General features: G+C 35.1%; 2 protein-coding genes across 2 annotated transcripts in view; one reads left to right on the forward strand and one right to left on the reverse strand.

The window, feature by feature from the left end:
• The window catches only part of si:ch211-230g15.5 (polyhomeotic-like protein 3), a 40,535-nt gene that overhangs the window by 877 nt on the left and 12,429 nt on the right, over window positions 1-27,229 (forward strand). The window contains exons 2-5 of the mRNA XM_016278915.1: window positions 7,228-7,318; window positions 22,697-22,900; window positions 25,674-25,763; window positions 25,888-26,043. Of these exons, the coding sequence (XP_016134401.1) occupies window positions 22,724-22,900; window positions 25,674-25,763; window positions 25,888-26,043 (423 nt within the window). The 5' untranslated portion in view covers window positions 7,228-7,318; window positions 22,697-22,723. The remainder of the gene's footprint in view (window positions 1-7,227; window positions 7,319-22,696; window positions 22,901-25,673; window positions 25,764-25,887; window positions 26,044-27,229) is intronic.
• On the reverse strand, window positions 3,491-13,094 carry skilb (SKI-like proto-oncogene b). Its single transcript, XM_016278916.1, has 7 exons — window positions 12,840-13,094; window positions 9,397-10,568; window positions 6,792-6,880; window positions 5,624-5,793; window positions 5,350-5,546; window positions 5,013-5,225; window positions 3,491-3,991 (listed from the first exon to the last, which is right to left on the reverse strand). The coding sequence occupies exons 2-7, from the start codon at window positions 10,453-10,455 to the stop codon at window positions 3,782-3,784; spliced, it is 1,938 nt and encodes a 645-aa protein (XP_016134402.1). The 5' UTR covers window positions 10,456-10,568; window positions 12,840-13,094; the 3' UTR covers window positions 3,491-3,781.

The following is a 27,229-nucleotide window of genomic DNA, read 5'->3' on the forward strand; positions in this document are numbered from 1 at the left end:
TTAAGGCTCAATAGCATTTGAGGAGAATGACTTACAGTCATAAAACAAACTGTAAACTGTTCATCTATTATTTTCCACATACTGTACATTATTGTTTCTCCTCTATGCCCCGACTTTCTGAAAAGCGTCGATTTTTACAAAGCTCATCGGTCTGAAAAGCGAGGTATGCTCTGATTGGCCAGCTATCCAGTGCGTTATGATTGGCCGAATACCTCAAGCGTGTGATGGAAATGTTACGCCCCTTACCATACTGTGATGCCGTGTCCCGGCGTGATGAGACAAACCAATAAAACCCATTATAAACGAGGCATCTGTTGCATCCAGTGGGGACATAATGTTTCGCTTTCGCAACGAAAAACAGTGTCTCCACAACATGGCGGCAGCGGCGGCAACAATACTACAGCGAGAATCAAAGTTACGCCTTCTTTCTTTGCGTGAACATTTGGGCGGTGTTATGAAAATCTTCCCACATCGTGATGTAGATATGTGGAGGCATGTTAGAACGAGGCATTTTAGGAGGGCGTGGACGAGTCTTAACTTTTATAAAGAATATCTCTTTGGGTTTGAGACTTTAGTCTTTGCAACTTTACAGATCTTTTCTATTCACGAACAGCTTGTAACATACCAAAGAGAAAAGAAAACTTGAAATTGCATCATATGACCCCTTTAAGCTTTAAATTAGGGTATATTTTGCATTTGAGCCCATTTGTTGGGAAAAAGTAGCATATTTTACATATGATTTACAGTTTATTTGAATAAATATAAAAAATGTATAAGGTTTTCATTATAGCTGACACCTAGATGAACAGTTTACAGTTGTTTTTATGACTGTAAGTCATTTTGCTCAAATGCTAGTGAGCTTTAAATTATGGCATATTTTGCATTTGAGCTTATTCGGTAGTGAAAATAGCATATTTTACATATGATTTAGGGTTTATTTTAATAAATATAAAACATTTCAAAGGTGTGCATTATAGTTGACACCTGGATGAACAGTTTACAGTTTGTTTTATGACTGTAAGTCATTCTCCTTAAATGCTATTGAGCCTTAAATTTGTGTTTGACCCCATTTGGTTGTGAAAGAATATAATTTTTTACATATGATTTACAGTTTATTTTAACAAATATCAAAAATGTAAAAGGTGTGCATTATAGTTAACACCTAGATGAGCACTTTATAGTTTGTTTTATAACTGTAAGTCATTCTCCTTAAATGCTATTGAGCCTTAAATTTGCGTTTGAGCCCATTCGGTTGTGAAAAAGTAGTATATTTTACATATGAATTACAGTTTATTTTAACAAATATCAAAAGTGTAAAAGGTGTGCATTATAGTTGACACCTGGATGAACAGTTTACAGTTGTTTTTATGACTGTAAGTCATTCTCCTTAAATGCTATTGAGCCTTAAATTTGTGTTTGACCCCATTTGGTTGTGAAAGAATATAATTTTTTACATATGATTTACAGTTTATTTTAACAAATATCAAAAATGTAAAAGGTGTGCATTATAGTTAACACCTAGATGAGCACTTTATAGTTTGTTTTATAACTGTAAGTCATTCTGCTCAAATACTATTGAGCTTTAAATTATGGCATATTTTGCATTTGAGCTTATTCGGTAATGAAAATAGCATATTTTACATATGATTTAGAGTTTATTTTAATAAATATTAAAAATGTATAAGGCATGCATTGTAGTTGACACCTAAATTAACACTTTACAGTTTTTTTATTACTGTAAGTCATTCTCCTAAATGCTATTGACGTTAGAAAAGTGTATACCAATATTGCATGTAACTTTAGAGACAGTCCCTAAATTTGCGAATGTCCAAGGTCAAGCCAACTTTATGCCAGTAAAGCACCATTCATTTAAAATGTTAGTTATTCATTTATGAAAATTGCACAAGCCCATGAATTAGCTGAGTGGACACCGGAGATGGTGAAGATATGTGCCAGAAGACCTTAAGAAAAGTTTGCTATGGTAACTTTAACCATGGAAACCGCGAGTTTCTGCTGAAATAGTTACTACAGTTAGTGCTTTAAAACCATGAAAAATACATATGAAATCTCCTTCAAGCAGTCTTAAGAAGCTTTCAGGGTACCTCTTTCATTTTAATTATTTTTAATGGCAGTGATAGATAATAGGCCTACAGTAACCAGTTTTATTGTAGTATTTGGCACTGAATATCGTAACTATGATATTTTGATATTAACTGGGGTTACAAAGGTGCTTTTTTATTACTAGACCAGTAAATTCGCTTTTATACAAGCCTTTTAAAAGATACAAGTTATATAATCATTTTTATTATTTTCCCCAACAGCACATTAATATATCATTTCCCATGAGTGAATGTAGAAAGATGACATACAAAAGTTGGTGGGTGAAACAAAGTGTCTCGATCACAGTGGAGGTAGGACAAAAGTGTCATGTTATACCATACACACAAAAGATGGCACTGGCAAAGATAATTAATATTTTGTACTTGACAACATTTTTGTGAAATTATGTTTGGCTTAAAGGTTAGGAAACAATACTCAGTATATCTGTATTATATGTATATATATATATATTTCTTCAATCTCACATGCATCTTTAAATGATCTGGAAACTGAAAAAAAGGAAGAAAATCATATAAAAAAATGTCATAGCAGCAGCACAGAGGTATTTATCAGTCATACACCTGACTACTCCATCCATTCACTTCTATACATAAATACACAATCTATATTTTAAGTTGTTCTATGTATATATCCGTATGTGTTCGTTTGAGGTAGCAACTATTTAATTAATCTTAACTTCAATTTTGGATATAAAAGCAATTACAGATAAACACGCTGATTGTCAGTCACAGCAAACAATATCAATACATAATTTACTTTCTCACACATATAAGAATAACAAGATATATAATAACAAGATATATAAGAATATCTTTCTCTGAGCAAAGTACATACAGACCTGTTTGTCTAGACAATTTACGGAATGTAAAGTACAAGGACCATGTCATATACTTAAACAATAAAGGTTGAGGCAATGAGTGTTTTAACATTTATCATCACTTTTCAAATTTTAAAAGTTTGGTGTTAAAGGTCCTCAAATATTCAAATATACCCTCAAAATAAAATTGGAGGTCATTAAAAGAGGCAAACATTCACTGTAAATGGCATAGAAAACATTTTCCGCTATATCTGAACTTCATACCACAGTGTAAACATAGTATATTTATCCATATTTTATGAAAGTACACATGCATATATTTTGTACATTCATAATGAGCATAACCTGCATAAAATATAAACAAAAATATGGCAAAAAATAAAGTTAAATATGTATAATTTGACATAAGAATATTCACATAACATTTATTCATAAACAATAAATATTTTTCAAACAATATCAGTTGTGATATATTTTTAAACAATTCCAATATTTACAAAAAAATAATAATTTGATATCAGTAGTCCTAGGACTGATAAATCAAAATGGATGGTGTTGATTGTACGCGTGCAGGATTAGTGATTTGCATAATATCTCTAACTACTTGATTTGTATCAAAACACCAAAAATACTTATTCACATGTCCAAAAAAATCAGTTCATCTCAATAGTGACAAATTCACAGCATTAAACCCAAACCAACTCAGGACGACCCAAATTGTATAATTGTTCTGTAGAACTGCAATTAAAACAACTTTGGCATCCAATTTTAAAATGGAGACACCATTCCAAAATGAATTTTGATCACAGAAATCAGGTTGCGGGTTGGTGACCATAGACCACACTAAGCCGTTGGGTGCATGTGTGTGTCACTAGAGACTGAAGACATGGGACTGTCCACTGAAGCAGGGAGGCCGGTTTCCCTCATCTGATGTTTGAGCTCAGAGATGGTATGCTCCAGCCTCTCTCTGGCTTCTCGCTCTCTGCATAGCTCTTCCTGCAGCTCTTCACGGTCTTCCTCAGCGCGGTCCAGCCTCTGACGCAGTTCTGATAACTAAGCACAGGATGCCTTTGGTCAGTTAAAGTGACTCTATTATTCTTTTAATAATTAAATATATAAATATACATAAAAAAACAAACAATATATATATATATTTGTATAGTTCGAAAGTTTGGGGTCAGTAATTTATTTATTTATTTTTTAAAGAAATGAATACTTTTGTTCAGCAAGTATGCATTAAATAGATCAAAAGTGTCAGCAAAGACATTTATAATGTTACCAATGATTTTTATTTATTTTTTTAAAAAATGCTATTCCTTTGAACTTTCATTTATTTTAAGGAATAATAATAATAATAATATTTAAAATAGTACTGTTGTTATTATTTATAAAAAAAATATATATATCTATATATTTTTTTTATATATATATATTTTTTAATTAGTATGTCATATATTTTCCACCATTCATTTGGAGTCAGTAAGATTTTCTTTTTTCTTTTTAAAAAATTACATATTGAAATTACTTACTTATTCTGCAAGTATACATTAAATTGTGTCAGTAAAGACATTTATAATGCTACCAAAGATTTCTATTTTTTTTTTAAATGCTGTTCCTTTGAACTTTCTATTTATTAGAGAATCCTGAAAAAAATATATCATGGCTTCCACAAAAATATTAAGAAGCACGATTGTTTTCAACATTGATAATTATAAGAAATGTTTCTTGAGCAGCAAATCAGCATATTAGAGTGATTTCTGAAGGATCACGTGGCACTGAAGACTGGAGCAATGATGCTGAAAATTCAGCTTTGCCATCACAGGAATAAATTACATTTTAAAATATATTAAAATAGAAAACAGCTATTTTAAATTGTAACAATAGAATCACAATATTACTGTTTTTACAGTATTTTTAATCAAATAAATCCAGCCTTATGAGGATAAGAAACTTCTTTACAATTTAAATTAAACTTTAAAATTAAATTTTATCCTAAAACATTTATTTAAAAAAAAAGTATGGCAAATTATGAACCTGACATAGTCTTGAGTGGATGTGTATGATTGGTCGATACCTGTTTGGCATAGATAGTTTCCTGGTGCGGCTCAGTACCCAGTTCTTTGCATCTGCAGCCTTGCTGCCTCAGCTGGTCGAGTCGGGACTTTAACTTTCTCTGTTCCTGCTGGACTTCACCGAGCCTCTGAGCATGTTCAGTCTGAACCGCCTCCAGCTCCCCGTGTAGGTCACACCGGTCTATGGCTTCACCTTGATGCAGAGCCTGCAGCTCCTGTTCACAAGTATCAGAGTGAGAAAGAGTCATCAGTTACTCACACGCACCTTCTGGCAAATGAAAAGGAGGTGCTAAAAAACACATTATGCGTGCTGTATTGTAATCTAGTCGAAGTAAAAACCTTTTCAAGCTGTTTCTGTCTGCGTAGTGTTGACTGAAGTTTGTTGTGTTGAGCACTGTACATCTGAAGGAGCTCCATCACCATGCCGTCCTTACTGTGCTCCACAGTCACACCAACCGTCCGCTTATAAGCTGCTGTATCTACTTTCTGCCATTCATCTGGACTGGCATCGTCTGACTGGCCATGTTTTTCTTGCCCTATATCAGATAGATCTCTCGTTAAGAAACATGTACATTTGTTTGTGCAATGTGACTTATGGTGAAAGCAAACTGACCTGTAAAGGTGGGCGTCTTTGGGTCGGTGTTGTGTTCTTCCTGATTCTTTACATTCTGAGTATCACCTAGCATCTCTGTTCCTGTAGACCCCATTTCCTTTCCAGGCACATACCCAGGGTGTTGTGCCAAGCCATTATCTTCCAACTTGTCAGGCATGTACTGGTACCAGCTGGGGAGGAATACAATAAAGGAAATTACTTGCCGTTTCGTACTAAACTACTTCTAGCTGTAGAATTACTACAGTAATGTGTGTGTGTGTGTGTGTGTGTGTGTGTGTATATATTTATTTTATTTTTTTATGTTAATTGTGAATATGATTATTATCAGTACCCTGAGATCTGAGTGTTTAACATTGTGCTATAAGTCCATAATGTGTGTTTGAAGTCAAAAGACACACACATACACACACAAAGAAAAAGAAAAGAAAATATAAAAACGGAACCTTATTTTATTTTTAAAAATCTATTTAAAAAATCTAATTCAAAACAAAATATACAAATAAATTCTAATTCAAAATATAAACAAAAACTATAATAATATCTCGATGCTAAAATAGCACTGCTTTTAAGAACATGTCCAGATAATTTTTACCCTCAAAATCAACTGAAAGAAATACAAAATTATATTTTACAGACAGCAATGCCTATTTTAGCACAAGTAAGATTATTTACATTGTGACATTATTTTCATTACAATTAAGCATATTACCCCAAATTATACAATATTTATATCATAATAACAATTATTTATTTATTCATTAATTCACATTCATTTATTCTTTTAAATCTCAGTGTAACCCTTTTAATTCATTTTTTTTTAATCGTTTTATTTGATAATTATGATCACTGAGAACAATAAACCTTTTAATTTTTAATTCATTTACATTTATTATTTTAATGAATTGTATTTTTATTTTGATAATTATGAGATAATGAGAATGATTATTACTGAGAACAATAAAACTCAAAAAGTAAAACATCCATTGAATTGAAGTAATTCATTATTTTACAGTAATTATTAAATAATAATGTCACAATACAAAAAAATTTATTTGTTCTTTGTATATTATCATATCATATCTATTTTTTTTTTTTTGGGGGGAAGAAATATGGCCAGGATCAGATTTTCTTCTATATATTATTGAATAATGTATATTTGTAAATGAACCTTTGCCACATCAAGTCAGCATGGCCGGGGTCCTCCTTAAAACTGGCAAGCAAACGTGAGCCGAACACAAATGCAGGTGAAGATACTCCCTGAAAGAGAGAGATAAAAAGAACTTGTTAGCCTGGTTTCACTAACAAAGAGGGATTGATTATCCCATTGTGTATTAATGCTGATTGCTCTTAACGTACTAGCAGTCCCATTGAGTTTTCTTACTTATTGAACATTGACTTTAATCCCTTCACATGCCAAGCAGCCTCCTAAAGCACACGAGTATTAACAGTGTCACTTCTGCACGCCTTCATGCACACACACATTTAGTTCTTATGATTCATTCTATTCCAGTAGAGAAGCCAGATCTAGAAATATGTAAATAAGACTTTATATCATTGTGAAAGCTCATAATGGATTAACACTCTCATTCTGACATGTTTTACAGGCCGTGTGATGATGTTGCACTCCCTAATATAGGACAGAACCTTGAATCTGAACACTGGAGGAAATATGGACGTTTCTCCCATCAACAGCCAGTAATGTAAGCTGCTTTAATGTAAATAGGCCATCTGATCTATCATAAAGCCTCAGCGACCAGCTTGCACACCACATGCACGTTCAGAGCATGTGGACCTTAAAAAAATATAAACCACACACCCACACGATCTAGAGACAGAAATTTCCTTTATGGTCATAATGTAACAATTCACACATACTCAAAAGTCCCTCCGCTGTGGTTACGAAGCACTCAATGCGTGGTTCTTCTGGAAATAGAGTCTTTCTAAGCATACTCTTGAAACTGTATACCGGTGGTAGGAATGGTTTGGTGTATGTCTCTTAGAAACAAAACAAGCAATACGGGTTTATTAAAAAACACACACTCACACACTCTTTCATACATTTACATGTGAAGTCATGTGCGAGAACACTCCAAATGCCTCTGGTTGGGGGAAGGGTGTGCTGTCTGGGGGCCGTCACGTGGCACTCACGGCACGAGGACTCTAATCTACACTGCTTTTTACGAAGTGACATGAGCAGGACGGTCACTCTTAATGCACTACATTGATATGATTCATTTGTGACCTTGTGAAACAGCTCAAATGCATCCGATTTGACTATAAGGTCCAATTATAGTCAAATATCAGTTATTTTTCCTGCCTTGACCTTAACATTGTCATTGACGTGCACATTACAGGGTGTTTATGTGCATTTGGTTCCATATGCTGTATAGTCATAAAACTGTAGCGATGGATAGATAGATAGATAGATAGATAGATAGATAGATAGATAGATAGATAGATAGATAGATAGACATGCTAAGGTGTTCTAAGTGGTTTTATTTTATTGTACATTTTTATTGTCTCTAGAAGTATATTATATCTAATAAGTATTAATATTATATATTAAATGTAAACAGAAAGTCTAGTCTGTATCTGGGAAAATTGCTGGGGATGTTGTTGAGTCTCTGGCTAAGCATTATTTAATGAGATGGGCATTCACTGAATGCGCTGAGATTTGATTGGCTGAGAAGGAGGCTGGGGCCAGGGGTTCGCTCTCTGATTGGTTGGTGAAGGAGGTCCTGCAGGGTGAGTGCTGGGCCTGTAAAGGGGAGCAATACACTGCAGGCACATGTAACAGAATGTCCCAGCCACTCTCTTTCAGTCCCTCTCTCAATCTTTTTGCTCTTTCTTTCCTCAACTGTCTTTTGTTTCTCTCTCTTCCCTCCCGCCCACTCTCCTCGCTCTGTTTCTCTCCCCTGTTGCCATGGCTCCCACTGTTTGTGCAGACACTGTCAGAAGGCGTTTGAGAGTCTAGTGACTGAGCCGCATTCAGCCATTTCCTTCGGAGAGAAACATCTGGTGCAGCTGACCCAACATTAGATTTGCTGTTTACTTTCCACTCAAAACATTTAAAAAATTTTGGACGGAGACAAATATGGTCTTTCAAACTTTCTCGGCTGCAAACACTTTAGTCCTGATAACTTGCATATAAGGGTGAATCTCCCATATATACAGTGGGTACGGAAAGTATTCAGACCCCCTTAAATTTTTCACTCTTTGTTATATTGCAGCCATTTGATTTGTGATTTGTTCATTTTCATTGATTAAGAATATATATTTATATGAATATATGTTTTCTTAGATTTTTTTATCTCACAAAACATGTCAGGAAAAATTAACTGTGTAGTCTATTACGCTTTTTTTGCACTGTTACATTAATCTTTATTACGATTAAGAAATCATCTTATTCATTTGACTGTAATGCAAAAAAAAAGTTGAATTGTAAATTTAATTTATACATTATGGTATAAATGAATTATAAACTATAAACTGTAAAGAAAAATCAATCAATCAATCAAATGCTTTATGGTTTTAAAATGCAAAAATCTTAAAGGTGCTAAAAAAAGATGCTTTTTATGATAAAAAACTTTTGATTCACCGTAAAGGTTCAAGAGAGCAAACTTTAAAACAACATTCATTTATAATATCTGATAAATGCAAATGGTGCCACTAATATTTATTTCCCCATCTTTGTTCATATTTTGCTATACTACAACAATACATTAACTGCTTAATTTCTGAATTACTATAGATTACAAATAAGAGATACTCACTACATGCGGCTGCCTCTTCTCTTCCTGGAACTTCATCTTCATATCCTCCAGAGATTTCTTTAGCATCTTTTCATCCGCTGTTCCCAGGTGTCTTTGTGCCAGTTGGAGATAGCAGGCCCACTTGGCTGAATCGAAGCCCCAGTGACATGTGCGTTTGTCTGGCTGTCGGTGGGAGTGCATGACAAAGCGCTCCGGGCAGAAGAGCATCTGACATTGGGAACAACGGATACAGTGTGCATCCGGCCTGGAGTAAAGCTGAGGTACAAACAGGCCTTGACACTTGCCCAGACATTGGTGTTCCACCCAAAATCCTCCAGATTCCTCACCATCTTTCTCTTCCTCCTCTCTATCACCATGCCCTTTGTGTGAATCACGAGAGGGTTCCTCGCCTGGATGCAGCAGTGTGTTGCAGAGACGCTGGGCATCGGTCAGCGTGATGAGGCCGCAGGACGGAGTCCCTGGAGGAAGGATGCCCAGCACTTTGAGGATGTGTAACTGTGTGGCATCACAGCGGGAACAGTACAAATACAGCTGGTCGCACACAGAGTTGATCTGTTGCAACGAGAAGTCCCGCAGGACGGTGTTGAGCAGCTGGGGCAGACAAAGACGCAGTTCGCCTCCCACAGAGAAGCAGGAGATGGATTCGCCCTCCAGACAGCAGAGGCCAAGGTCTGTTGAGCTGTCAGGAGGGACTAGTACAGGTCCCCCTGCCATACCTCCCTGAGCCAGAGGGGGCGCCATCTTAAACTGACCATGATGACCAGTGAATGCAGCTGGGCCACCGAGGGAACACTGGCTGCTCAGAGAGAACTGCTCTAGAGTGTGCTTCAAACCAGGGCTCAGATCCGGATTGGCATCCATTTTGTTTGTTGCCTTTGAGACCTGATAGTCAAGAGAGGTTTCTGGGATTTTTTTGCAGGATAAATTGAGAGCAGCCATCACACGTTTCTTTATGGGTGTGCCGTCTACAGCTTTGTCTCGCATCAACCTCTTTAATGGCACTTTTAGAAGTGCCTGTTCCTTGGGGAGGTCTTGGCACTTGATCTTAATAGTCGCCATAATGTTGTTTATGGATATCGCCAAGTTGTCTTCAGGGGCCAGAAGATACACAGAGGAAGTGTCAGGAATGTAGTGCTTTTTATATGTGGATCATAGTAAGTCTTCCCAGATGGCTGAAAAGTCAAAACAAGCATCAGAGATTAATAATAATAATAATAATAATAATAATAATAATAATAAAGGTTTTAAATAAAAAGTACAAATAAAAAATCTAATATAATTCATTACTTTGATATTTTTATATTTTTTATATATATATTTTTTAAAAGACATAACATGACATAAACTGAACCACGGTTATTATATTAACTAAAACTAAGACCATTAAAACATTTTCATAACTTAAATAAAATAAATGTTAAAGGGGTCCTATTATACGTTTTCACTTTTTCAACTTTAGTTAGTCTGTAATGTTGCTGTTTAAGCATAAAAAAGATCTGCAAAGTTACAAAGCTCAAAGTCCATTTCAAAAGGAGATATTTTATTTAACAGAAATCACTTTTTCAAAAACTACAATGAACGACTCGTTTGGACTACAACGCATATTTTCCGGGATTTGTGATATCACAAATACCGACGAATGGGACGAGACCTGGTTGAGCTGCACTAGAGAAGGCAACGAATGTTATCACTATGTCGGAGACACGCTAGCTTTCCCAAGGCAGACGAACTTTGATTGTGGTTACAATCATCCGGGTTTAAATCGCGCTCAAATTGATTCGATTTTGACGCAATATTTACACTGAAGCTCGCAGGCGGCTATGGTAAGGGGTATGGCATTTCCCGACCAGGCGCTGAGTGGTGCCAATCACAACACACACTGGCCCAGTTAACCAATCACAGCACATTTCGTATTTCAGAAGGCGGGCCTTCATTTGATACAGGAACTATTCGAGTCGTTCATGCCAGACTGAGGAGAGAGGAGTTGTAATAATGTAAAATATGTGAAAAATAATGTGTTTTTCGAACAACCTAGTATGAGAGCCTGTTCTAGTACACCCCCAAAACAAAATCAAGACTTTGTAAAAGAGCATAACAGGACCCCTTTAACTTAAATAAAACAAAATATATATAAAAACATTGTTTTTCAGAATTTTAAGGCAGCATTTCTCATTTTCATTTAGTTTAACTTGATGTACTAAAATTCATAATACTAAACTGAAATAAGAATTAATAAAAAAAACTATACAGACATTCAACCAGGATTTAGTTAACTAAAACTGAAACTAAAATTAAAACCATAAAAAACTAATTGAAATAAAATAAACATTAACTGAAATAAAATAAAATATAATAAACTTTATATTTCAGCTAGTTGTCAAAGCAACTATTAAAATATTTCCTGATGAAGTAAAATAACTATATAAAATAACATAAAAAATATAATAAAAAAAATATATATAACAAAAATGCATTAATAACATATATTAAAAAAGATTACAAAAACACACAACAAAATTGCTAAAACCTTAACTAAAATTTAAATTAAAGCATTAAATGTAAAATATGAATAGAAAGTATAATAGTATCTCAATGATATTAAAGTAACTCTGACATGGACATTTCCATTTCTGGGAAATTCGATTCATTCATCTATCTTTTAAATAATTATAAAGAGTCTATACTCGTTTCCAGGAAGGGTTAATAGTATTAGTCTCGTTATTTAGAACGGTTATGTCTTTCGTCAGTGATAGTGCAATCATCTCACAAATTAATCATATCTGTAATGTGTTGTGACTGCATATAATAGACTTTACACCCCCTCTCACAGCGAGAGGCCCCGCCCTCTTCACAAAGCCACTCCCCTCTGACCGGTCTTAGAGCTCCGCCCCTCCCCCCTCTGCCTTGGTAATGACATTCACTCGTGCCAGAGACCTCTGCGGGACTACCCCCATATGTTCCCACACCTATGACACTTTCACATTTCACAACAAACTGTGAAGGCACCCCTCGAGAAGATTTCATTGCGGGAAAAAAAATTGTCGGGTTCTTTAGATTTAGTGGTGATAGAAATATTTAGGTTCTACTTTAGGTATGAAATATGATCAAAGCGATGATGAAAAAACATAGGCTACATTGTATTTTTTTTCTAACAACACTTGAAGGAAATAAACTATAACCGTAGCCGATTGCTGTCGATTACCAAATGTCATATGTATGAGTAATCTTAGAAAATATCGCATGTAAAATTCAACAAAAACAGTCGAAAATAATCCTTTAAGATTTAATACGCTAAAGAAGGCGTTTAATGTAAAGGCACGGAAACCAATCATATCATGAGGAACGGAATATATATATATGAATAATCATAGATTAAATATTGAAAATACGTGCTTTCGTTATAGAAAATGTAAACCGAAAAAACAACGTGTATTCAAGCTTACCTTTAAATCTGAAGTATCATTTAACGTTGTTTTGACGAGAAGATAAGGAAAGCGCGTGAAATAATTGTATTTTTATATCACGGGATTCCGCCTCGGAGTTCAGAGTCGACCGAGCGCCCGTCGCGCTGACACGATAACACTGGTGCGTGCGGACTTCATACAACGTCAATCCACAACCCAACAACCTACGTCACCCGACGGGTGCCACGGCTAGACGGCGAGATTAGCGGAGGAAGTCTGTCTCGCGATCTGGGGGCGTTACCCGCATGCCTATTAGTCCCGCCCTTAAGCTAATCACCGATTGGGGAAGCTCAATGAATGACTTTAACTGTCCAATCACTGATTGCCATTCGGTCGCTTCTACCGACATAGCCATAGCAACCGTAACAAAGAGTAGGACGTCTGTCTGGCTATCTAGGGTTTACGTGCGGTAAACATGCACGAATTATTGTGAACCATGGTAAAGGTGTGTCTGTGTGCAGACATTTGTAAAACTGATTTTCTCTTGGTTATCTTGTTGCTTAATAAACACAGGTTAATTGCGCAAAATATTATGCAATTATGATATTAAGTCATTTTAAAATGAAGAAAACACCAGTAGGTGACCATGGATAATAGTCCCACATTTTCATTTACTTTATGGAGTATTTTACAGAGTGGGTTTATAAAAAAACCAACAAAAAAAAAAACAAGTTGTCACATTATAGCTATTATCAGTGTTTCAGCCAATAATGTAATCATAAAAAGTCATATAATTGTTTTGACTAACAGAAGTAGTGATTAATACATTGTAGGTATAATTTGCAAAGTACTTTTGCTTGAATGTGTACCCAAGAATATAGTAGAAATATTATGCTACTGAAATTTTAGTTTGGAAGACAGTTTTAAGACAGTTTTGAACTGAATTAGAATAGCTTTCCCATCTGATAACTAGCCCTAGACTCATTGTGTGATATATTTTTTACACTGATTCTTAATAATTTTCTAGATTGCTAATATATATACAGTATATATTTTTTAATTCAGTCATATCCACATACTGTAGTACCATTATTAATCATATTATCTAGGCTATATATATTTAGTTCAATCCTGTCAGCTGGTATTAAGTAACTGTAAACATTCATAGCTTTTAATTTACCTTCAACATTGTCTTTAAGAGTATTTGCAACTTGATACCAAATCTCTGTTTTTTTTTTATATTATATATAAAATATATAGGTTAATCTTTATTTTTGATACAAGATGGTTGTGTGTTAATGGAGGTAGTGGCCTCATAATCACGCAATATATTGTATTTGAGCATGAATATTTCTTTACTTTCTGTTTACATTTTGTGTAATGACACCTTCAGACAGCCATTTGCATTGTCTTTCTTCTTTGTGTCCTTTTCCATGTGGAAATTAGCATAAGGCAAATGGCTCTAATTTGACTTTCATTTGTGTCAAGCTTTGCATTTCTATAGTTTAGCTGCTAACATGTTGTTCACACCCTGACCTATGCCTGGATTACTCAATTCAGAGGAAACACCCTCATAGTTAGACTTTTGTACAACTATGTGTTAGAAAGAAAGAATGTGAGCATCATAAAATTATATTCCTTAACTAAATCATTGTTATTTAAACAAAAATACAATTTAAGGGTATTTAAAGGCCATTTGAAAATATCTGTAACACTGGTTTTCCACTGTGCATGTTTGTGCGAAGCTATTTTGTGTTTGTTTTTTGTTCAGTCTGAGACTAATTTAATGTCCTTTTGGGGCCTTTGGCTTTTACTTTTCATTACTTCCAGACTCTCAGAAGAACCATTTTAAGAGTGTTTCAATGCATGGTAATAAACCGCAACAGTTTCTCTGCTATTTTCAAAGTTAATTGTAAAGTTGCAAAGGTTTGAAAAGCAATAGGTCAAGTGGCAGACCTGGAGGCAAAACAAGTGATTCAACTTTGTGAACCTGAAAGCAATGCAGTCAAGTTTAGTGAATTACGTGCAGTGCAAACACAAGTTATTAAATGTGTTCTATAAACAACATAGCTGAACAGTGCTTACTCTATCCTCAGAGTGAGTATAGGTGAAAAACGGTATTGTGCTGCAACTGATGACAGATGAAGGGACTGAGACTCACTAGATTAGAGGAATAGTTCACCTAAAATGAAAATTTGCTCAAATTTACTCACCCTCAAGCTATTCGAGATTTAGATGGGTTTGTTTCTTCATTGGAACCGATTTGGAGAAATTCAGCATTACATCATTTGCTCACCTATGAATCCTCTTTCATTGGATGAAGTGTTATTATGGATTATGGTCTGGTATTTTGTCCAGAAGCGATAAAAGTTAAAACGCATTAATGAATAATTTGTTTATTACAAGCATGCAGCTTTTCACTTCACAAGACGTTAACTGATGGATTGGAGTCATGTGGATTATTTGTGATGTTTTTATCAGCTGTTTGGACTCTCATTCTGATGGCACCCATTCACTAATGCATTGGCGAGAAAGTTCAAGTTCAAGTTCAAGTTCAAGTCTGCTTTATTGTCAATTCTTCCACATGTACAGAACATACACACAGAGAATTGAAATTGCGTTATTCTCAGACCCTTGGGTGCATACAGATAACATAAATACAGATTAAATACAAATTACAACTATACAAATATACAAATAAGGTCAAATGTAAATATATATATATAAAGCACAAGGCATATGGCAGATAGAGTTTAGAGTTCTGTTCAGTTCATTTCATCTGAAAGTGATGTAATGCTAAATTTCTCCAAATCTGCTCCGATGAAAAAACAAACTCATCTACATCTTATGGCCTGAGGGTGAGTAGATTTTCAGCAAATGTTCATTGAGTGAACTATTCTTTTAATTTGAGAAGAGTACAGCTCCATAATGCCCAATTTAATCATTTATTTTATTCATTTATTTGCCCCCACCTATCTACCTTTCATTATGTTGTTACTCTCCTCTTGAACCAACAGGACCCTGGTTCATATTTTTGGAACCTTCAAAGCAGACAGCTCTGAATATACACAGAGGACAAAACAAAGAGAGAAAAATCCTTGTTGCTAAGAAACAGAGGAAAAACAGATTACCAGGAGAACTGTTTGCATGAAATAATAGACCAAATTAAGCTGAATTGCTACACCATGCTTCACAATTGTAAGTGCTTCACACTTACAATTTTATAAGAAAGAAAAATACACTGTTTGTGTGCACTAAATATAACAAACACACGGTCATTATATACTGTAAATTATTCTTTAATTTTAATATACAACCTGTTTGTCAGTATACTGTCTATTGATGAGTATTTGCATTTCACATCAAGTCATGCATGTCACAAATTCTTGAATATAGAATGAATATAGATTTAGAACATAAGGTCACATTAGAAAGTCCATGGAGATTAGCTGCACTTTTAAAATTAAAAAGCAAACTAGATCGCAATATAATGTTCATCTGTTGTTGGCAGTATTTTAACCGTTATTTTTGCACAACTTAAGAAGTTTCTAAACCACATTTTTTACCTGAAAGGGAAAAAGACATTCATCAGATCACTGTGCTTATTATATATGGAGAAGTTTTGGTTCACTGGTTATCATTTTGGTCTTACCTGCTTTTGTCTTCTCTTGATTTGCATTTCTTGTTGTTGTTTTGCCCTGACCTCCTCCAGAGTTAAGCACCCACCTGGGAAAGTAGCAGACATGGTAAAACCAGACTTATTCTGAAAATATTGAGGTATTCTATTTGAAGAACACATGTAGAAACAGTTGATCTAATGTGGTGACCCAGGGATCATAATGTAAAGTACTGATCAGTTTCTACACTCATTGCTTTTACGGTTGTCCCAGACCTATCCAGATATTCATGTATAAAAGGAACTTTAACTCCCCCTAGTGGTCATAACACAATATATTTTTATTTGAATCCTATCAAACAGACTCATCAGTAGACTTCTCATATTTGTTTTCTGACATGGTTGGTTGAATGACTTACCCACAGTACTAGGAGATATGGAAATGTAACCCACGGCCCGACTCAAGCGCAGATCCTCCAGAGCTGCCAGTTCTGCTTCTGCCTCTGTTAAACAGCAAAGCATTCAGTCAGTGAGCATAGACTGCTTACTTTCTAACTTCCTTTTAAATGTAACAACTGAAAATATCACATATTTACAAATGTACAGACATTTAAAATGCATTCAGTGATATAGACTAATATATACTGTGCTCTTGTCACTTCCATTGACAACTTTTTACAGAAATTGTTCTCTAAAATGGTGTGATGAATGATTATTTGCTATTTAAAAAAATTAAATAATTGTAAACTTAAATACCAACTTTTTTTCAAAGGTTTTTTTTCATTTTTAGGAAAAGTGTAAATTAAAATTTACTACATTTTAACACTTACATTTAAATAGTAGTTGAGGAGACAATTTAGGAGAGATGCAATTAAATCTTTAATTTAAAACATTTTCTTTAAAATAATTGGTTAGAATCTTAAGTTTCCCCTAATTGAAGAATCACCCATTTCGTGAGAAGAAAGAAAGATCAGTGTGTGATGCTGCAGCACAGTATACCTACTTTGCTGAATATCTTGTCTTTTCTTTGGGTTTGGTGTAAATACTGTAAATGCCTTTTGACTGTCACACAAAAAATAGGAAAGTGTCAGTGATCAAAAAATAATTATTTGAGTGAACAAAACAAGCTCTAACGGATTTTCTATGGCAACTAGTAACTACACAGTTTACTGCTGATGCTTGGATTAAGACCTGATCCACCATATGTTTCCACTGGCACTGTCCTACCTGTAGATTTCAGAAAGCGCATGCGAATATGTTTTTGGCATTGGGAGTTCCTTCGGTGCATATTTGGAAGGTTTTGACCTCGGTGAAGTCTCGGACGGTTTCGCCTGCATTATGGCAAGCCGTTTTAACATTTAATTTGTAAACCGTACTAGTATCTATTTTCATGGTACTAGTATCTACTTTTTAGATACTAGTATCGTTTCCATTAAGTACTAGTACTTATTCATTAGGTACTAGTGCTTATTCTTTAGCTACTAGTGCTTATTCTTTAGGTACTAGTGTTTATTCTTTAGGTACTAGTGTCTTTTGTAATGTTACTAGTACTTATTCATTAGATACTAGTACTTTATCATTAGATACTAGTACTTATTCCAATAGTGACTAGTATTTAATTATACTCTTCTTGTTAAGGAAAAATAGAACTAGTACTTATTTTTTAGTTACTAGTAACTTTTTAGACCAGCGATATCCTGAACTTAATAGATACTAGTACTTTTTAAATTAGCATTTCTGCCTGGTATGGTAATCGTATGTTGAATATTAATGAGCCGGCACATATAGGAGAGAGATTAGACAGGAAACAGAAACAAGAAGATGGATGTACTTTTTTGAGGAAACCACATAGAAAAGAAACAATTATTTGTACACAAGCACATAGAAAACATATTTTTGTCAGTTTTGGAAACACTGTAATTTCGTAAACGTAGTAGCCTAATGTGTTTGTTGGTCATCGAGTGACCTCTAGTGGCAGGATGGAGATAAAACACCAATTTTATTGTCTGGTCCTTTCCAATTTTCCCTCAAATAAAAACAATAAATATCATACCAGGGCTGTATGTTAACTTTTTTTGCATATAGCACTGGTGAATAAGTACTAGTACCTAATCAATAAGTACTAGTATCTAATGAATAAGTACTAGTACCTAATAAATAAGCACTAGTATCTAATGAATAAGTACTAGTATCTAATGAATAAGTACTAGTACCTAATAAATAAGCACTAGTATCTAATGATTAAGTACTAGTATCTAATGAATAAGTACTAGTAACTTTACAAAAGACACTAGTACCTAAAGAATAAACACTAGTACCTAAAGAATAAGCACTAGTAGCTAAAGAATAAGCACTAGTACCTAATGAATAAGTACTAGTACTTAATGGAAAAGATACTAGTTTCTAAAAAAAATAGGTACTAGTACCATGAAAATAGATACTAGTACGGTTTATAGATTAAATGTTACAACGGCTTTCCATACCTGCATTGCTTTATTGCTTCTCTCCGTGGCTTTGGGTTTGTATTCGGTCTCATGGGTGCATCTTGGGCAGCTTGATGCCCTGTTTTTGCGGTGACCGACATCTCTGGTCCTGACAGCAGGTGTGGTTTCAGCTGTACTGGCTTTCTTAGGTTTCGTTGCAACAGGTTTTGGCTTTACAAGTCTCGTGTCCGGCATATTTGCAATGATAGATTAACATTGAGACATTAAACCTCTCACCTGACTCTCACTGATTTGCAAATTCCCTTATTCCATTGACGAAGCTTAATGTAACCAGCCAGATAAAACCGATATTTTAATTCAAAGGAATCGGTGTCTTGCATAAGAGAAAGTAAAGTTTAGTGGCCAACCGTAAACAGCGCAACCGCCTGTCTGATCCGATTACTGAGCACGCAAGGCACACCGGCCACTGGTGGTGATCTCACGGTAACCCATAGTAACCAGTACTGCAACAACTAGCAGATCTACTGCTACTAATTAAATAATAATCATAATAATAATACAAAGGTGCATACATTTTATTTTTTAGATATTTCTGTCATTTCTGCGTCGCAGTCTGTTGCGACCGAGCCTACTGTTGCTATGGTTACTACCTCACTCGCTCGCGATACATTTGGAAGACATTTAGAAAGTTTCTAAATCTTTTACAAATTATATTTTTCCTACGTTGATCCTATACAATACTAAAGATTCTATCCTCCATTCTATAAAATAAAGATAATATTCTAAATTAATATTCTAATATTAAAAGTCATCTAAAAAATACTGGGTTGTTTCAACCCAACTTTGGTTTCAAATATGGACTAACCCAACTTTTGGGTTAAAAAGTTGATTTAAAAATGTAACCCAATAGTTGGGTTAGTCCATATAAAATAGACATAGGCCTAATCGATAATGCTTGGTTCACTAAGGGTTAAATTTGCCGTTATATCCTAGCCGTACATTAGTATTCCCAAAGAGAGCTCTGTGGTCATTTACTCAGTCTCTCAGTAATCGATTCAAGAAGCTTTATTATTAGAATGGTTATTATTAGCTTCACAATGGCCAAGCGGCTATATAAAATATACATGCACGTGCACACAACAAAACTCTGTTGTGGGTGATGATACGTGCACAAATATACGCATTTTGTGCCTGCTGCGAAGTGTATAGGCACATTTCCTTATAATTTTAAATGACAGAAGCATGGTCCTCCTACACTGTAAGCGGTGCTGTAACATTCACCGCCCTGATGAATTTCTATCGGTCTCTACTTTTACCTTTGACGCATTAGGACATGACGGGATTGTAGCAGTCGCTGAAACGGTCAGTGTGTGATGGGAGAACTACCCCGTTGACTTCGGACAGGTAGGATTACCTTGAACGGTCATTAATCAGTCGTTAAAAGATGGATAATTAGGAAAGGTCCGCGACCGGCTCGGTTGGAAAGGGAGGAGCGCACGCTCGCGCACAGGGCATCATCATTTTCCCTTTTGACTTTCATTTTGAGTATTTCGATGCGCAGCAGATTGCGTTGATTTGTCGCCGTGTGCTTGATAAAAGGCAGATGCTTTTATATGTATCACGCCTCGCCATAATTTAGGGAAGTGCAGGTCTTCAGGGACGGACAGAGGGCTCTAGCTGTCACTGCACGAACACACGCCCATTTTCAATATATGACCAAAATAATGACCCGCGGAATGAACATAAGGCATAAATGCACAGACTCTGCAAGGCGCCGTCGTATGCAGCGGGCTTTTTGTAGGACCTGTGCATTTCTTTTTATTGCGGTTTCAGCCGCTCCGTTACAGGCCGTCGAAATGTTATGATAAATACGGGGATGGTTTTTGGGAATCGCCGTGGGTGTTTATTCACAAATGACTGCGGCTCGCGCATAAACATTGAAAACACGCGTGGCATTCTGGCACCTGTGCGCGCGGCGCTTCCTGGTATGTGTCCATTAATGTCGTTCAGGTTTCACAGTTAATGCACGGAGAGAGAGAGTTAAAACCTTGATGTCCAATAACTATACGAATGTTTCATTTACACTCGGGATTTTTATTTCTGTGGCTCGTATGAAACAAAGGACAGCGCATTATTCGTCTTCGTTGTGCAGGCATGGCGCAATATCACATTATTAATGTAGCCGATTTGCCTTGTTTTAAGCAGAAATGCTCAGATGCTTCATGTTTGTTCAACTGCGGCCTGGTGTGAGTTATAATAATAATATACTGTACATTTTTGGTCAAATTGACTGTAAAAATAAACAACTGGCAGCTGTGGTTGGCAGAACTTTACCGTAAAAATACAGTGATGATATTACAAGCATTACGGGAGGTGTTTTGGTGATTGTATATTTTACAGCTCCTAGGCCTACATATTATTAAATGATCTACTGCTAATATACCAATATATTTGAGCTATTTGACCTTTCAAGCATCTGTGGCCAATAGTATCATAAAGCCCAGTTACTCTCACAAACACATAACACCAGTTACATGATTATATATATATATTATATATATATATATATATATATATATATATATATATATTAATAAAATGCAAAATAAAACACTACAATGTACATGACTCATAACTAAACTAAAAGAAGAAAGCGAACTTTTTAAAATAAAAATGGTAAAAATTCAAATAAATGTGCAGGTTTTTGCATGGATTTCTGGAAATGCTGCTTATCCCTTGTTTCATACTTTTTACATATTGAGAAAAATGTTAACAGTATTTCACTGTAATATATACGTATTGCTTTGTTAAATATAAAAAAAAAATTTAAGTACATTTTCATTTTAAACTTTGATATAATTTTCACTCTACATGGTAAGGTAGCTTACAGTTGCGTTAACCAATTAACGTTTTTTGCTGTAACACTTTCACATTCCTAGTTAAAAGGATTGTTTTACACATTCCATACTGTGTTGTTTAGTTCCAGTATTTGTTTCTGCACATACCCGGCATTTTAAATGCACAATTTAGACAGGGTTTGTGACTATCTGATAGCTGAAATCGGAAACTGCTGATAATATGATTAAACACAGTTCATATTCATATGTTCTGCTAATTGTATTGAATCTGAACTTTATTTCCTTATAGAAATTCAGCCAGAACTGAAACAGTGTAACATTTTCACTCATGTGCAACTTCTGTTTTAAATTTGGTCTACTGAACAGAATCAGCATATTGTTTAATCCACATAAATCCCATAAAATTTAAATATTTGTGCAGCGTTTTATTTTATTTAGTGCAGTCATTTGTTTATACATTTTTTTAACATGCAGAGCAGCCATATCTAGAAAAGGAAGGACCACTTTCTTTATATAGCATAGGTATATTTATAGGTATAGTGGAAAAATGTATGTATATGTATGGACCTTTATGTAGCATTATGCATGCAAATGTACTTATTAAAACACAATTATGATTGATTTCTCCTCTCTCATTGATTAATGAAATTCAAAAGACCTCTGCAAGGTTGTTATTTTCCATTCTTGTGCAAAGTTTATTTCAAACTGTTTGGCTGACTTAAGTCTCACCTTACATCAGAAGACAGGCCCTGTAAGCAAATACAAGAAAACTGTTGGAAATTTGCATGTTCAACTTGAGTCCCTAGACAAATGGCCTGCCTGGGGTTGACATATGCACGTCTCTAGGATATGTATAGGTTACTACAGTCAGTTGCACTTGGAAGTGAATTTTACAAATGAAATTAACTTCAAGGATGATATTTTGACTTGAGGTAGGGTTTTAGTACACATACATATTTACAGTCAATTGTATTTCAGCTTCTTGTGTCCAGATTCTGTGGAACAATGGACAAGGAGCTCCAAACTAAAGCAGAACCTGCAAAGAGCACAGTCAACACCATGACCACCACAGCGGTGAACCCTTCCCATCAGGCCAATGGCGCCCCGAAAACTCCTCCTGCGCTCACAACTGTAACCACCTTCCACAATCAACCCACCCCCACTAACAGAAAAGTAGTGCAGGTATGTTTGCTCAAACCATGTTAATTTTTTGGTATAAGTTCTGCCCTTTTTCAAAGAGTTTGGTTGACATATGCACGTCTCTAGGATATGTATAGGTTACTACAGTCAGTTGCACTGGGAAGTGAATTTTACAAATGAAATTAACTTCAAGGATGATATTTTGACTTGAGGTAGGGTTTTAGTACACATACATATTTACAGTCAATTGTATTTCAGCTTCTTGTGTCCAGATTCTGTGGAACAATGGACAAGGAGCCCCAAACTAAAGCAGAACCTGCAAAGAGCACAGTCAACACCATGACCACCACAGCGGTGAACCCTTCCCATCAGGCCAATGGCGCCCCGAAAACTCCTCCTGCGCTCACAACTGTAACCACCTTCCACAATCAACCCACCCCCACTAACAGAAAAGTAGTGCAGGTATGTTTGCTCAAACCATGTTAATTTTTTGGTATAAGTTCTGCCCTTTTTCAAAGAGTTGGCCCTTTTAGCAACTGTATACATGAAGAGTTTGGTTCCAAAACACTATAAATCCATTTTGATTAATTTGAGTAAAAATGTGTTTTCTTTACCAAGAAAGTGGCAAGATGAAAACCACTATTTTCTGTTTCAAGCTTTCACATAGCATCTATAGGTTATAATAACATTAAAAATTCTAATCCAAATTTTGATTTTCAAAGATTTATTATAAAATGTTATTATTTTTTCCCCAAAATGCAATAAATCCATGACACGTTTTTTTTCCCCAAATGCAATAAATCCATTGAATCAATATAAAACTTATTTTTCATATTGAAACTATTGAAAATACACAACATGGTTAATCCACATATGACAGCCTCTGAACTTGGTCAATACTAATCTACTATACAGGCACTGGACTAAAAATACATTCAATCAGTCATAGCTCTCAAAATGAATTCAACGGGTCATCTTGTTAATGCTATAAATTAATTACAGCAATAAAAGTAAATTTCATCATGAACAACATCACATTAAACCACAGAAATTCTAAAATGACATTTCCCTTACATTCAACTTCCAAAAGTGCATTCATCTTTGCCATGTTACATTCATTTAGTTGACTAGTGCTATACGCTGTATTAACAAAAACATAAATGGCATTAATAAAAACACTTAAACTTTCAAGCTACGCAATATCGCGTTCATAATCGCAGATGAGTCGCATTCGATTATGAACGAGATATTGCATAGCTTGTCAGTGATCTACGGCTCTATGTATCCATCTGAAAGCACGTGATGGAGATTAACTATTAATCACAGAACCGGCTTTACTGACGAGATGCGCATGACAATCACATGCGATTTATCCATCGCATGTGATTGTACAGCCCTAAGTTTGTTTGTTGATCACAAATTACAAAGTAGATGAGGAAAACTAGGATGCCGGGTGTATTCAAAGCGCTGCCATTACTGTCTAGAGTGCGTGGAATGGTGCGCTGTGATTGGTTGAGCGGATATATCGCATTCTGCAGAAAAGGGAGACTGGCGTTTGTCGCGGTTTGGAAAGAAAGAGAGAAAACATGACAGAATAACTCGGCGGATATCGCATTTTACGTAAAATAAAAAATTGACTTTTCAATACCGACCAGATACAATACTGATTTTGGCGGAAACTCTTCTTTTTTTTTTTTAAATGGCGTTTATCATGTTTTGGAACCAAACTCTTCATATACTTAAATAAATAAATAACAAATTGAAAACTGTTCTGCTGACATAACCCTGACTGTGCAGTAAACTAATTACTGCGTTGCTGCAGTGTATGTGAGACCTGATTAATAAAATCGGAATTAACCTTTTTATTTATATGTATTAAATATAAATAAAGGCAGTCATGGCCTAATGGTTAGAGAGTCAGACTTGTAACTGCTGCCCCCCAAAAATGGCTGCCCACTGCTCCGGGTGTGTACGTGTGTTTGTTTGTTCACTACTCACTACTGTGTGTGTGTGCACTTGGATTGGTGAAATGCAGAGCACAAATTCCGAGTATGGGACACCATACTTGGCCACACGTCACTTTCACTTTCACTTTCAAATGTTTTAATCACTATTCTGTGTCATTTTTCACTATTGTAAATTACATATTCATTTTAAAATTCTTCATTAATATTCAAAAGTATTCTGCTGTCAACACGTAACTATGTAAGATGAATTAAATATCTATAAGGAAGGTGTTCATTCATGTATTTTAAAAGACCGGTATAATCACACATGCAAATCTTGTTTATCAGTCAAATTAGTTTATAAATGGAAACTCAGCATATATGAAATATGATCAGTAAGTAAAAACACAGTTAATGAAAAGAACACTGGACTGCTACAGGTTCAGGAGGAAATATATTTTATTTTATTATTCAGAATCCACATTTGGAAAGGAAATCTATATATTTACAGGAACAATTCAGATAATTCATGTTCATGCATAGAACATGATTCATTATTTATAATCAACTGACAAAGTAATTATCTGCGTAAATAAAAAATGAATTATATGCATTCTAATGAGTAACTAGGTGCACTGAATGCTGTTACCGGAAAAGCCTAAACTGTTATAAGTAGAACTAGTAGTAGAACTAGTATGAGTAGAGAAGGAAGTAGTCCGTAATGTGTAAAAAATTAATATTAATATAATATTTAGATATATGCAAATTGTGCATATTTATACACCTTTTTATTATACTGTTTGTTACTATTGTTTTTCATCTTAAAACTTTTTTTTTTATCATTATAAAACTTCCATTGCTTCCTCCAGGTCAATCTGTCTGGAGACCGACTGGCACCTTCTTTTTCACCAAGTGAGAGAGTCAGCCAAGCTTCATCTTCGCAGCAGAGCCCAAAAACGGTGTGTGTGCAACAACACAGAAGAAATCATGTTTTTTTTTTTTTTTTTTGGTGTTATCATGACATTTATTGTTTAATTTCTCTTTTGCACCCTCCACTGATTTGATCAATTTCTTGACGATCAGATTTCTCTGCCCAACACTCCTGGATCAACGCCTCTTGTACGAGGAAGTCAGAATCCAAGCACTGCTACGGCCGCCCGTAAAATCTCCCCTCAAGCACTGCTTCTGGGGAAGAGCCCAAGTACAAGTCAGGCTCAGATGCTCCTGAGGGCCCAGATGGTGAGACAACTTGTGTCATGGCCTGTTCTGCAGGAGTTTTAAACTCTTCATCATTGCAATTTCAGTTCCTCACATGCACTTTACACTAAACGTGTTGTACCCACAATGCAACAGAAGCCGTGACCCCTTTGATACTCAAATGGAAACTTTTCTGGTTTCTCAACTCTTTGTGAATGCAGATCTAAATGGCTGTCCTGTGACCTACTGCACTGCTTACTTGCAGTCCTTGTTAGTGTTGTATTTATTGCTTGTATCTACAGCAGAGTGATGTACCTTTTTTTTTAACCATTTTTTAAAAGATTTTAAAAAGAAATCTCTAGTGCTCAGCAGGGCAGTAATTTATTTGATTAAAAAATACAGGAAAAAAATGTAATATTGTGAAATATTACAATTTTAAAGAAATTATTTCTGTTTTAATATCATTTAAAATGTAATATATTCCTGTGATGTAAAGCTGAATTTTCAGCAGCCATTACTCCAGTCCTCAGTGTCACATGATCCTTCACAAATCAATCTAATATGCTGATTTGGTATGCGGTTATTATCAAGTAGTATTGGTGCTCAATTAATACTAATGTCTCCTATTACTGCATAATGTTTTTGTGGAAACCAGGATACCTTTTTATCAGGATTCTTTGACTAATAGAATGTAATAATATTATATTTTTAAATAGTTTTGAATCAATTTACTGTGTCCTTGCTGAATAAAACTATAAAAGTGATAATTATTTTTCTTTTTTAAAGGGGTCATATGATGAGATTTCAATTTTTACTTTCTCTTTGGAGTGTTACAAGCTCTTGGTGCATAAAGAAGATCTGTAAAATTGCAAATACTAAAGTCTCAAATCCAAAGAGATATTCTTTATAAAAGTTAAGAGTCAACCACGCCAAAACATTTTGTCTGAAATAATGTAAGAAGCCTTCTCCCTTGTATCTGACTGTGATGCACACAATCCTATTTGCCAAGAAAGTTCCATCCGTGTTATTCCTCTCTTGCCAATTGAAATGCGTAATCCACTCATTATTACAATTTCAAAAGTCCACTTGCTGTCACTGTGACGTATGACAAATGCGACTTTGCAGTTTTGCATTTTTTTGTATCTCGAGTCAACTTGCATAATAATTTAGACTGTTTGCCCATTTGGATTATAATAACGATTGCTCGTCCAGTGCCATGGCTGCTGAC

The sequence above is a fragment of the Sinocyclocheilus grahami genome, unplaced genomic scaffold, assembly GCF_001515645.1.
Source record: "Sinocyclocheilus grahami isolate Dianchi unplaced genomic scaffold, SAMN03320097.WGS_v1.1 scaffold126.1, whole genome shotgun sequence".
Taxonomy (NCBI): domain Eukaryota; kingdom Metazoa; phylum Chordata; class Actinopteri; order Cypriniformes; family Cyprinidae; genus Sinocyclocheilus; species Sinocyclocheilus grahami.

Excerpts from the sequence above, each read along its gene's own strand:
- skilb (XM_016278916.1), bottom strand. The coding sequence starts at position 10,455 with ATGGCGACTATTAAGATCAAGTGCCAAGACCTCCCCAAGGAACAGGCA. Across the intron at positions 5,794-6,791 it reads GCTGACTTGATGTGGCAAAG|CTGGTACCAGTACATGCCTG; the intron begins GTTCATTTACAA and ends ATTCCTCCCCAG. Across the intron at positions 5,226-5,349 it reads GACAGAAACAGCTTGAAAAG|GAGCTGCAGGCTCTGCATCA; the intron begins GTTTTTACTTCG and ends ACTTGTGAACAG.